This window comes from Cavia porcellus, unplaced genomic scaffold (genome assembly GCF_034190915.1).
Source record: "Cavia porcellus strain 051 isolate PalLab524CR breed Dunkin Hartley unplaced genomic scaffold, mCavPor4.1 scaffold_11, whole genome shotgun sequence".
Taxonomy (NCBI): Eukaryota; Metazoa; Chordata; class Mammalia; order Rodentia; family Caviidae; genus Cavia; species Cavia porcellus.
The window spans coordinates 53,799,061-53,812,365 of NW_026947494.1; the positions used below are offsets into that span (position 1 = coordinate 53,799,061).

General features: G+C 31.4%; 1 protein-coding gene across 3 annotated transcripts in view; it reads right to left on the reverse strand.

Moving 5' to 3' along the window:
* Adamts6 (ADAM metallopeptidase with thrombospondin type 1 motif 6) overlaps nt 1-13,305 on the reverse strand; it is a 280,941-nt gene that overhangs the window by 130,351 nt on the left and 137,285 nt on the right. For 2 of the 3 annotated variants that reach the window (XR_010050518.1, XM_063258246.1), the window contains exons 9-10: nt 8,896-9,042; nt 634-775 (exon numbers count right to left, since the gene is read on the reverse strand). Coding sequence is in view for 2 of the 3 variants with exons in the window: in XM_063258246.1 (XP_063114316.1) it covers nt 634-775; nt 8,896-9,042 (289 nt within the window). In the remaining variant the exon portion in view is untranslated. Of the gene's footprint in view, nt 1-633; nt 776-6,066; nt 6,204-8,895; nt 9,043-13,305 lie in introns of those variants that run through there. The other variant, XM_063258247.1, reaches the window with a different exon arrangement.

The window sequence follows — 13,305 nt, forward strand, 5'->3', positions numbered from 1 at the left end:
AGGATTTAGCTCAGCGGCATAAGCACCTGCCTTGCAAGCAGGCGGTCGTGAGTTTGATCCCTGGTACTGATAAAAAGAAAAAAGAAAAAAAAATGTAAAAAAAAAAGAGTAAACTATGATGTCTGCATTTTTTTCTACAACAATTTTCCTTCTTTCACTCTTTGTGCTAATGTCTTCTTGTTCTTGCGTGGCCATTGTATTGGAATGTGGGCAGTAGATAAAGCAATTTGAATGACTCAGTACTAGCAAGTATGAATTTGAGTCAAGGCACACAGCCAGTAAAAAAATAATGCCCTTTAGTCCATTTATAAGAGTTCGAGAAAAAAGGAATGGGGAAGACTTTTAAAAATGATATTTCAAAACACAAAATAATATTGGCACTTTAAATTCAAGGTCTAACATTAGAAGTTATCAAATTCAACCTGCAACTGACAATAAATTTGAAATTTGTTTAATTTGAGATTATTCAACAGCGAGAAATAGCTATTATACAAATAGTATCAGCAACAGTACAGTGTCAGAACCCACATTTAAATTAATAGTGTTACTGGAGGCAAATTATGTTCGTCATAATTCCATCTGAACATAAAAGAACATTTATAAGCGACTAGACAAAAGGTTTAAGCCTCTTACCCCATATTTACATTGGCGGGATGTTGCTCCATACTGGAAACGACATTGCTCATCAGCATCATACACCTGACCTGGGGCCACAGCTGGATAAAGAAAGTCACGCTTGGGAGGCTCATTATCAAGGCAAGTACCACGGCCTGAACTGTTCAACATAAAGGATCAAAGGAAATTAGGTACTCTATGGATTATTTCTGTCACAATTATGAAACCATGTGTTGAGCTCTTTATGTAATCACAATATTCTACCAATAAATAGTCAAATGGCAAAACAGAGTATTTAAAATGACACTTAAATAAGAGCTCCAAATTGTTTTTTTCCCCCAGCACCAAGACAATGGAAGCATCTTGCTGACCTTTAAAACACTGATTTAAATTGATTTCTGAATGAATCAAAACAAAGTTTCACATTGTTTTAAGCTTCATGTTTGTTTTCATTGAAAATACAACCATATCTGGTAGTAGAATTAAAAACATAAAAGTGGAAAAGTTTTCAAACTTGTAATCCTTAAGACCTAATTTATAGTTCTCCTGAGTCAAAACAATAGATGCTATAATAAGACATATCCATAGGTTCTTGAAATACTTCACTAACAAATGGGCTGACTGACAGCTGAGGCTAAGATTCAAAGTTTCCCTCTCAATTATATTAGAAATGTTTAGTCTTTCAAAAATTTCATATTTCATCTAGGGTCATCAGAATTGGAAAAGAGAATGTTCTCTCTATATAATTTCTGCTTTGCCAAATATGCCTGCACTCAAACATAATATTTTAATTCCATGGAACAAATAACATAAAGATTGCCAAAATCCAGACAGAATAGTTTAAAGAGCTTTAAACTTTACTAAATATAATTGTTCAATTTTATTTAGTCAGTGTGCATAAAATAGGACAGATGCTTTTTTACTTTCATTTCACATGTGAGTAAGTCAGAATTTTTAAAGAATTCCTGTGCCAACATTTAAAAATTTTTTCCAACATTCCTGTCCATTGTGCCAGCACTTGTGTTTTTTTTTTCCCAACTCTTTTCCATCCACTTTGCCAAAGGAAAATAATTTCACAAGTAGAAGTTCCTCAAGTGTTATTGAGGATAGTATAAATTTTCATTTATATATAGGTAAGAAAGAAATATGCATAACAATAAGTTTTACTTCCACAAAAAATTTCTCATATTCTTAAAATGTAAAAGTTATATAAAATATAACTTGCATATCAGCAAATTAATAACTTTAAAACACTAAACCATATTTTTAGTAAAGTGATAAAGACTCAGAAGATGAAAGGGATAGAATATACCCTTCTTTATACCCTGTTCAAAATGCCCCTCTTGACTTAAATTTTTAATTAACAAAAAGTATCTTTATGGAATATTAAATATGGTGCTAATATAGATGGATTTGGCTACTGACTACTGCAATAATTTCACTCACCACAATTCAAGGTATCTAACAATCATTTTTTCATCTACCTATCAAGTTTTCATGAAAAAAAGCCTTGCTATTTCTTTCTGATTGTAATTTTAGAATTTGGTATGTATCTCAGCAAGAAATACTATTTACACATGAATTTCTAGAAATAGAGCTTTATATATAATTATGTGTAAGCTTTAGGCAAATATAGTTCTACTAGTAAATCTGAAGTTGTATAGCATGGCACCTTGGTTCATAAGCACTTTTATTTGTGAACAATTTGGTTTGTAATCAGAAGCATTTGGCAAAATTCTGCTTTTGTTTGCAAATTCTGCATCAGATAATGAACACAGACATAGCCATATTTCCCACGTGAACATGAACATGAACATGAACTTGGCCTTCTTTTCCGGAACTGTGGAATGAGTTATGTTTGTGATCCAAGGTACCACTGTTTTGCGGTTAATGACAAAAAGATCATATTTCAACAGTGTAATGGTAAAACAAAGACGTTTTGAGAAAAATGAAATATCTGCAAGATCACTGAATTAGTAGTTTAATTCCTAAATTTTTCCTTGCAGAACATCAGTTTTACCTCCCTTATAATAAAAGTGTAGTTTTAACAAAATAATTGAATATTTTAATAAAAACAAAGTAAGTACAATAAAAGTAGAAAAATTAAAGGTCTTTTACTAAAGTTGTACTTAAACTGTATCATAGGGGTAACACATAATTATCAATAGCATAACAAAAAAGTGCAGGATATATTAACCTAAGTGGTAACAACTCAAAAATCAATTAAAAATGTTCATATACAATTATTTTAGGAAAAGTAGATTAAAAATTTAAGAGGAAGAACTATGTGATGCCCCAGGGCAAATTTAAGAATAGATACATTGAGGAAAATATTGTTTTCTGATGGCAAAATTGGCATGAGAAAAATAAAAAATAATTGCTTCATTTAACATTCTTGTTTCAAAGTAGTAATGGTCTATCATGGTTTGTGTTTAAGAAATGACCATTGCAAGGGCCTTCAGTGTCATGATATGTGGGCTCCTGGAGCCAAAACTCTTCTGAGAAAGTTTATCCCAAAACTACATTTTTCTTTTAGTTCTTTGGAAGCACCTCTTGCTTTTGTATTTATGTATCCCGACTAAAATCTACACAGGTTTTGTTCCCCATTTCCAGTACATTTTTACATAAGAATAAAACTCCATATGAAATAAAGTATAAAAGAAAACTATATGGATCTTTTACAAATGAACTGGTACTTAGGAGTATCATATCAGCAAAGGCATTTTGGAATATGTTGGCTATATTTGTACAAATTAGCAAGGACTGAAAGTCAAGTATCTTCCAGTAAGACAACTGTAGAGATATCTGCATGTCTGATTAAAACTGTCCCTACATTCTTAATATTGGATGCAACAATATTTTGTAATACAGTAAAACCTTGATTAATATATGTGAGGATAAGACAATTTCCATATTTTAATTTTTAATCAAGAATTAAAAATGCTTTTTGCATAATGTTACTAAAATATGACTTTCTTTTCTTCTACTTCTGCTACTTTCAAGTAGGTAAAGTCTATAGATCACAGTTATTATTAACATTAGAGTACAATATTTCTGGATATTTTCAGGTCTTCAGATTATTAATTGTCATAATGAATTATGACAGATACAAAGAGAGAGGGCAGAGAACATGAATCTGAAAGGTATATATTTAATCCTGGTTTTGTTTTTTCTTAATATTTTTAATCAGAAAATTTCCATTTGCTGAACTCCAATCATCTTCCTTTTAGAGGTGATTACTATTCTAGCTTTTAATAATGATAATTTCCTTACTTTTTTAAATAACTATTTCTCAATTTTCACCTGCCTGCTTTTCTCTTGGAACTTCATTTTTTTGTTCAGTATTGAGAATGACATAGAGCTATGTTGACATATGTAACTGTAGCTCATTCATTTTTATTATGCTAAAATATTTCATTAAATTATTTATTAATTCTTCTATTAATGATATTTTAGATATTTCCAAAGTTCTGGCAATTTCAAACTACTATGCTGACATGAATGTTTTATGCACGTGCTTCCTGGTGCAAATGTACAAATATTTTCTTTTCTTAAAAATATTAGAATGAGTTCTCACTTTACATTGTGATTTCCTTATTTAAGTAAAACAGAAGTTATAGGAAATAATATTTATTTAATATAGAGTTCTACCTAATTAAGATATAAAATTCTTGTTATCTGAGCCTGTTATTATTTATAATATTATCAAAGTAATGGTAGTAGTGACATTACGTACAAATCCCCTTGAGTTTTCTCATTAGCAAATTAAATTGTAGAGGGTTTGTGTGTCTGGACATATACAAATTTTTGCACTCAAAAAATATAAACCATACCTAGTAATAAACTAAATGAAACATATTATTAGTTTTCATTTATGAGACACTACATCTTAATGTTAAGTACAGATAAAATTGTACAATACAAAATTATATACATTAAAAATAAACTTGTGATTATTTCTTTAAAGCATAAATTTCACAATAACCTATCCATAGTTAATATCTAAAGAACTACAGATATTGTTTTCATGCATTATATGTCTTATAGTTCTAGAACAAGGCAAAGAAACTGTATTAGTTTAAGAATATGTTTCTTCTCTGATTGTGAAATTCATAGTTAAAGTATATTTACATTTTCATAAATCTTTGCAGTGTGTGGGAAGTCATATTTTATGTATTTCTCTTCTAATTTAGAGAATTCATTTACATAGTTGAAAGATTAGCAATAAAGCTATAAACATGAGCCAAAATTCAGTCTTTCACTAAAATTTACATATTCCTGCATAAAATACAGTGTCCTCCCAACTTTTCCATAACTCATGAGGGCATCTTCCTAATTAAAATTTTAGATGTATTTTTACTAAGACAATATACCATAAAGGACAGATATTTAGACTATAACACAGTGGAGTCAATCCGAGCAAGAAATCTTTCTACTATATGTAACTCCATACATATCTCAACAGTCTGTTTACAACAACAACAAAAAGTTAACATTTAATGCCATTTCTTATTTTTTTACAATGGTGCTAGTACACAAAAAGTAAGCAAAAATGAAATAAGTTGATATCATCTATAGCAAGTGAAGCTCTTTACCTACTATGGTCTCATAAGCGTCTTTATCAATTTTTAAGAAACTCACAATGTTTTATCTAAATGTTACAATTTAATAATAATTTAGGTAAATATAAACCTGAATGTGTTAAAGTCAACCCTTTTTTTCCCCTCCAGCTCTTTGTATGATTGGGATATTTGAGCAGGAAGTTTACTCCACCCCCAGATGTAATTACGATTTATCAAAGATTTGTGCTTAGAGTAAATTTCCCAAAACATATCAGATTAACAGAAGGAGGGAAAACCTGTTTGGTTTGTTTCTTTAATAGGATGTTTAACAAAAAACAAAAGATCCCATTTACAAAAATTGCTTTCCATTTATAAAAATAGTATTTCATCTAATAGATTGATGTTGTGCTTCACGTGTACTTGCTAGAGAAGAAATGAGTGCTGTGTTTATCTTACTCATCTTATATCACTTTCTTATAGTTGCAGTCTCATCTTTCTTCCTACATCACCTTCAGTAGTAACATCATCTCTCTTAATACACTCAGCTTCTGTATTTATGTAAAAATAACTATTCTGTATTTAATTTGGAATTTCATAAAATTTAGTTGTAGATCTTTGTTAGTGTAAACAACTTAACAGATGTTAAATAATGCAGGAACTGATTCACAGAGCCCCTGTAACTTTTTAAAAAACTATATGAATTATCCTGTACTATTGCTAAATAGTGGTGAATATATGAAAAAATGGCCTAAATTACTTCTGGCTGCCTTCCGCTGCCTGGAAAATTAGCCCATAGTCATCAATGGGTGGGGGCCATGGTACCAGGTTTATCTTTAGTTTCCAAATAAATAAATAAATAAGTCCCGCAGGCAGATAGGAAGGACACTACCTGCAAAGCCGTCGTCGGAAAACATCAGAAGCTGGCATAACACGTCCATTATAACGGAAATGGGTTCTGTATTATTTAATCAGGACGGCTTCTGGGCGATTCATGAACCACTTATTGAATCACCGAGTTTAAGAAATCTGAAAAAAAATATTGGGAGTTGGTAAACACCATCTCCTGATTGATCAATAGCACCTAGTGTTTCAGAATGACACAAGAGACTTTGTGTTCTACTGGCACTAATAGTGAATCTCTATAAATCATTGAAAGCTCATTGCTAAATTCACCATCACCTTTGATTTATACAGTCACTAAGTGGAGAAAGATGTGCACTTTGTTTATAGGGCTGCAGTAGTGCCTAAGTCATCGTCTTTCAAAATATCTTCTTTTTGAGAAGAGAGGTTAAAATAAAGTGTTATGAACTTTTTAAGCCAATTATAAAACAAAATGTACCCTTAATTCTTGATAAAAATATCACTATATTTTACAAAATATCATGCATAGGTTTTGCAGAATTTCACTGCATCAGTACAAAAGAACAAAGACATATAACAAAGTTACTATGTCTTTGTACTTAAGTGAACTGACCTTTTTAAAGGTCTTTGTGTATAAAGGCCTTTTATTGCTTGGATAGATTATCATCAGATTTGTTTTAGTTTGTTATCAAAGAATGAGAAGGAAAAGATGACTTTTTCCCAGGTCTCTAACCATTTTCTTTCACATCTACCTTTCATTAATGGTTTTAACTTTCCGGCATCCTTATAAAGGATGCACAAGAGAAATATTCTTATAACATACAGGAAAATTAAGTCCCTGTCAACACTAACCATGCTTATACATACAAAATACAAAGAAGCAACAAGGATTAAATAATGATTTTTGGATTAATTATGTTAAAAACCTCAATAGCACCCTTTATTAAAATTATTAATAAATCTACATCTTCAACCAAACCAGCGGGTTTTTTTTAAAAGCATATTTTACCAGTAATTAAGGGATTCTTTTTTACTGTGCCTTTACAGTCATAATATGGTTCAAATAAACAAGATCTGGCAGGAGATCAAAACTGGTCCATGAATGTATGTATTTTTAACAGGAAAGAACACACAAAATTTATTGTATGTCTAACACATGGGAGTACTAGACACTGGCCTTGTACTTAGCATATAAACATGGTATTAGCTAATGAGCTATATAGCAGTCAATGAGACAGAAACAGGATACAGGAAAAAAGAAAACAATATTTTTAAAAACCAAGAAAAGGGTTGCCATCAAAAATACTCAGGAATCCTGAGCACATTATATACAGTTTGTCTTTCTGAAGACAGAGATTAAAATTCCATTATAAAAACATGAGCCAAGTCAAGAGAGAAATTCCAGATCTGGCTTGACTTCTGGAGAGAGCAGATCTTTAACAATGCTTAAAAGTTAGATAAAATCTTCTTGGAAAATGATACTGCTAGCACTTTGTGTAAAAAAACTAGCAAATGATAGTAAACAAATTTTCTGCGGCTATCTTTATAGTATTGTACTTCACCCATTTGGCACTAGAAAAGTTAGTGTTATAATTTTCTATTACTAAGGTTAAAATTTGTTCATTTGTTCATGATATGTTAACCCATGAAATTAATTTTCAACTGTTATTATAGTTTCAAAACTGTCCATTTTAACCATTTATCTTTTGATTATTGAGTAAGCACTATTCTGGCTAATTTAAAATCTTGTTTAAGTTATTTTAAAATATATAATTAAAAGTTTTCAGTATATATAATCTGGCTCTTAGTAGACATGAAGAAACATTAGAGTGAATAATTTTATCCTGTATAACATTTGACTTTTAAAAAATTTACAATGCAATCATGTTAAAATAAACTCTGAGCAAAGTTAATATTCAAAAGGAATTTCCATTGTTGACAGGTACTTTAGGTAGGTCTTAACTTTCCTCTGCAAGACAAAAATAATACAATATAGCTAAAGAAAACAGTAGAACAATAAAGCACTGAAAATCTTTGTATTATTTAAAACTATAGTATCATTTAATGTCTATTAAGTGTTTTATATAATTACAGCATTAGACATAATTATGTGCATAATACCTGCTAATGTAAATGTTAAGATTTAAACCCATTTACAAAATAGGGCACTGAGGACTACAAAGGCTAAGTAGCATGTCCACGGTCACATAGCCAGAAAGACCCACAGTATTAGTTTCTAAAGTCCAGTCTGAAAGCTCTATGCAGGTGAAAAGATCTCCTTTCCTAAACATCGTAAGTTGATTTATACTCTCATATTTAGATAAACAAACTCCGGAATACGCATTGAAAGATTGTAAAAGAAGTTCCCAAATAGCAGAAAAGAGATATTATTTAATAAAGTTTTTTCTCAATGAGTTCATTTCCTGGCTGCTTATTTTTGTTGTTGTTGCTGTTATTTGTTTGTTATTATTAGGTACTCTTGCACTTCCATATAACTGTTTTATCACGAACAAAATGAAATATATAATCACTGAATTAAAGTATGCTTAATAATTACTAAGTTATGCAATTCTTTCTGAAATTGTTTCCTATTTTTTTTGAACAGTTCTAATAACTCACATCATCAGTTTCACTTATATGTCTTTGCTCTACTTTCTCTAGTTTGATTAATAAATCTTGGGTATTGAACTGAAAAATTTGCCTTAAAGATGGGTTAAAGTATGTAGGGAACAATCTGATATATAACTGGGCCCTATAACAGTTACTCATTATACAAAGTTTGAAGCACTACATACTAGGCTTCCATCAATGGCTTATTTCTGGAGTAATTCATAATTACTCTCCAGAGATTACTTACTCTAGAAAGCTGGTGATATAGTCTCGACTGCAGGCAGACCAGGAAAAAGGATTGGTATTTGCAGTAATGTGAGCTGCCATAAGTTTTGCTGCTTCATGACCTTTCGTCCCACAAGAATTTCCAATTCCATCATGGTTCATACCAAAACTGTTTTAATAAGGAAGAAACACGAAAAAAAAAAAAAAAAGAAATAAGAAAAAAAATAAAACAATTCCCTATACATCCTTCATTTTATTTGCCATTTATTAGCCTTCTATCAAGATAGACCATATCCACTACAGAAGTGTAGGACTAATGTCAAAGATAATAAAGATTAACTCAATGATACAATATACCTAATATTCTTTTCACATTTATCCTATATTCTCACATGTTACCTCATATGCTTCTAACACTCCTTGAACAGAAAAGAGAATGTATATGAACTTTTACTTTATAATGAGAAAACTGAGATTAGAAAAGGTAAACAACCGATAAAAGATCACATAGAAAGTTCTGTAATTTTTAGTGAAACTTCTCTTTTAACAAGATAGTGTTCATCCTTTCATACTGACTCCAAAGGAAATTGTAAAATGACAACTATGACCCACAGAATTCTAGGACAAAGTTCAAACACAGAAGTCCTTTTTTCTCTTTTTTGATTTTTGAGACAGTTCTTGCTGTGTGGTTTAGGCTGCCTTGAACTCATGAAGATCCTCCTGCCTCAGCCTCTTGAGTGCTGAAACTAAGAGGCATATCCAACTGTACCTGGTTCCTTTCTTATTAACATTAATGTAAGAGAAGGAAATACATATATAATTCATGTCTCTGTGTTTTTAAAACCTTTCTGGAACATCCATTTAAGGATTATGGTTTTTCTTTGCAATGGCCTCTATGTTTTGGTTTTTCTTTGTCATTTCACTCTAACGCCCTACAGTCATGCTTCATACTACCAATGTGATATCAAAACGTACTTTAATGATCCAGAAATATTCTGAGAGGGATATTCTCACTGCACATGAATACATAGTATACAGAAGATTAGGATAAATATTTCTGAAAAAAATAAAGTTATCTATCCATTGTGACATTTCAATATATACATCAAGATGCCTGTTAAAGAAAATGTCACTAGAATGTAAAACAGGTAAGTGTTGTGGGGCAAACTGGAAAAGGCAGTTGAGAATGGATAAGTTCAAGATAATTAAAGAAGGTAAAGATGAATGCAGCCTTTTTAGCAATAGCCAAAAGTAAAGCATAGCTTTTAGCAAAGCTACTGAAGATATATAAGTAAGCCAAATTGAAAATTTCTGAGTCAGAAGATACAGGAGTGATCTGTATTTTAGATGGGTCATTATACTAACTCCTTGGTAGACACACTGAAGTAGAAAGATAATGGAGTCAGAAAGAATAGTCAGATGAGTATTCCCAATTAAATTATATTGGTCTGAAGTAGCACACTAGACAAACAAGGGTAATTATATTTGAGACATGTTTAGGAGACAGAATGGATGGGTTGGGCTTCTAAAGTGTACTATGAGAAACTTAAATGACAGAAGTATGTTAACATATGGGCAGCAAGGAGGAGGAGTGAGTACTCAAGTGGAAGAGTTAATGTAAGAAAGGGAAGAAATATATGAGAGGATCCAGAGCTCTAAATAATGTGCAATAAACTTTTCAAGAAAGCTAATATTTAGTCCTCTAGTTTAACATGAATACAATTGAGTCAACTTGCGTGGACTTCTAGGAATGTGATGTTGGAATTTCCAAGTGAGTTGAATTAGACATATATTCTTTCAAAATAATTAATTTACACAGTAGGCTCCACAGTGTAAACATGCAATTCAAGAAAATTAATATTCTTTATTTCTTTCAAAGGCTGATGTTCCTATATTAATACTGTGCTTCTTTTCAAATGACAATAGCTGTAAAAATATTATTGCCTTTCAACAGCAGCTTTACACATACCTCTACATCATGTTAAGATGGATGTAAACAGCTTTAAGAGAATAACTTTCAAGATTCTTGACTTCTTTACATACATTTTTCTAAAAAAGAGTCAAGCTTCTAGCTTCATAATGATATTTCTCCTATCTTACAAAACACTCATTTATAATTTTAAAACAGTGCATTGCCTTGCAGTACTAACATGGGTGCCAAGAAAAGAGATAACTACAACTCTTTGGTGTCAATGTTGGGAGAAAAGAATGATTTTTAGCTCCTGACTTGCATTAAACTGTAGTAAGTGATTTACAGTTCTTTCATTAAGCTTGCAGAATATAACCAAAGTAACAACCGACAGATGGTAAATACCATTTTTGCCGATAGTTCACTATGGGTATGCTTTGACAAGTGATTCAAAAAGAATTCAAGAATTGAGTGATATTTCTATAATAAACTCCTTTTATCCATATTTACTTATTTATTTGAGCAAATTTTCTCAAGATTCATCTTATAGAAATAAAATAAAGGCATTGAATTGATGCTGAAATTCTGATTCATTCTAGCATTGCAAAGATATAAACAGTAATTGAGAATACATCTGACTAAATGGTATTGAAAACTACATCTAAATAAAATACTTCTAAAAATACACAATACGGTATATGATTTTAAAACATCATTTCAAAAGTATAAACAAAAATATTTTAAAACTAATCAAGTAACTAAAACCACACCTTTGACAATAGCATTCAAAAATATGAAATACCTAGCAATCAATCTAATGAAGGAAGTTAAAGACCTTTATAGAGAAAACTATAGTACTCTGAAAAAGATCTAAGAGAATATCAGAAAATCAAAAGATATCCCCCCACACAACCTGTTCTCAGGTCAGAAGAATCAATATAGTGAAAATGGCCAAATCCCAATCAACGTATCAATAGCGTATCTCACAGAATTAGAGAAAAGAATTCTAAAATTCTAAAATTGATTTGGAACTAGAAGCAAAAGCAATTCTGGGCAACAAACGCAAGGCAGGGGCATCACAATCCCTAAACTGGAATTATACTAGAAAGTTACTGTGATACAAACAACAAGGTACTTGGAAAGAGAGAAAGAAAGAGAGAGAGAGAGACAGAGAGAGAGAGAGAAGGGAGGGAGGAAAGGAGGGATGGAGGGAGGGAGAGAGGGAGAAAGGAAGGAAGGAAGGAAAGGAGGGAGGAAGGAACCCAAGGAACTCATTGGAACAGATTAGAAGATGTAGAAACAAGTCAAAACACACTCAGTAACTTATCTTTGACAAAGGGGTCAAACACTTTCACTGGAAGCAAGATAGCCTACATACAAAATAGGGCTGGGAAAACTAGCTTTGATATGCCAAAGTTTGAACCTAGACCTGTACTAGGCACTAAACTAAACTGAAGTAAATCAAAGATCTGAATATTAAAACAAAACCACTAAATCAGCTGCAAGATAGAAAAAGTAAAACTGTGGAAGACATAGGTGTAGGCAAAGACTTTATAAAAAGAAAAATTATTGCATAGGAAATATCACAAAGAATCAACAATTGGGATCTCATCATATTAAAAAGCTTTTGGGCAGCAAAAGAAATCACCAGCAGAATAAAGTGACAACACAGAATGAGAAAAAATTGGGGGCAGCTGTTTCTCACAAAGGACTAATATCCAGAATACACAAAGAACTCAAAAACATTAGACTCTCCCAAATTTAAAGACCTAATCCAAAAATAACCATCTCAGATGAATAGATAATTTTCAGATGAAGAAGTACAAACAGCAAATAAATATATAAAAATATATCAAAACCAATTAAATTAAAACAATCCTGAGATTCCATCTAGAAAGAATAGCTATCACCAAAAAACAACCAATAACAAATGCTAGTGGCATTATGGCGAAAAAGAACACTTTTCCACTTGGCGGGAGTGTGGACTGAGGACATCAGTGTGGAGATTCCTTTAAAAAACTAGAAGTTCCATTTAACCCAGATATTTCCTTTCTTGGTATCTTATTGAAGGAACTAAAAGCATTATATCATATAGCAGCAATGTATGCACCCATGTTTATAGTAGCAAGTTTGTATAAACTAAATCTTGGAAACAGCTCAAAAGGCCACCAACAGATGATTGGATAAATAAGTTGGAGTACTACTCTGCCATAAAGAAGGATAAACTTGAGGCATTTATAGGTAAATGGATACATCCTGAGAGCATATTCTTAAGTGAAATACACTGGACACATGTATTTAAATATCACATTGTTTCTCTTATGTGAGAAATTGACAAGGCAAATAAGAATCAAAATGTGTAATAGGTATTAGAAAATAGGAAGAATACATTCAAATGGGAAGGAAATAAGGGAGGGAGAGGAAGAAGGGAAAAAGGGAAAAGAAAAAAGAATAGAATGAAAAATGGAACACAAAACTTGCAAATAAGGAGGGAGAAAAGTGTTCAAGGGAGGGTAGAAAAAA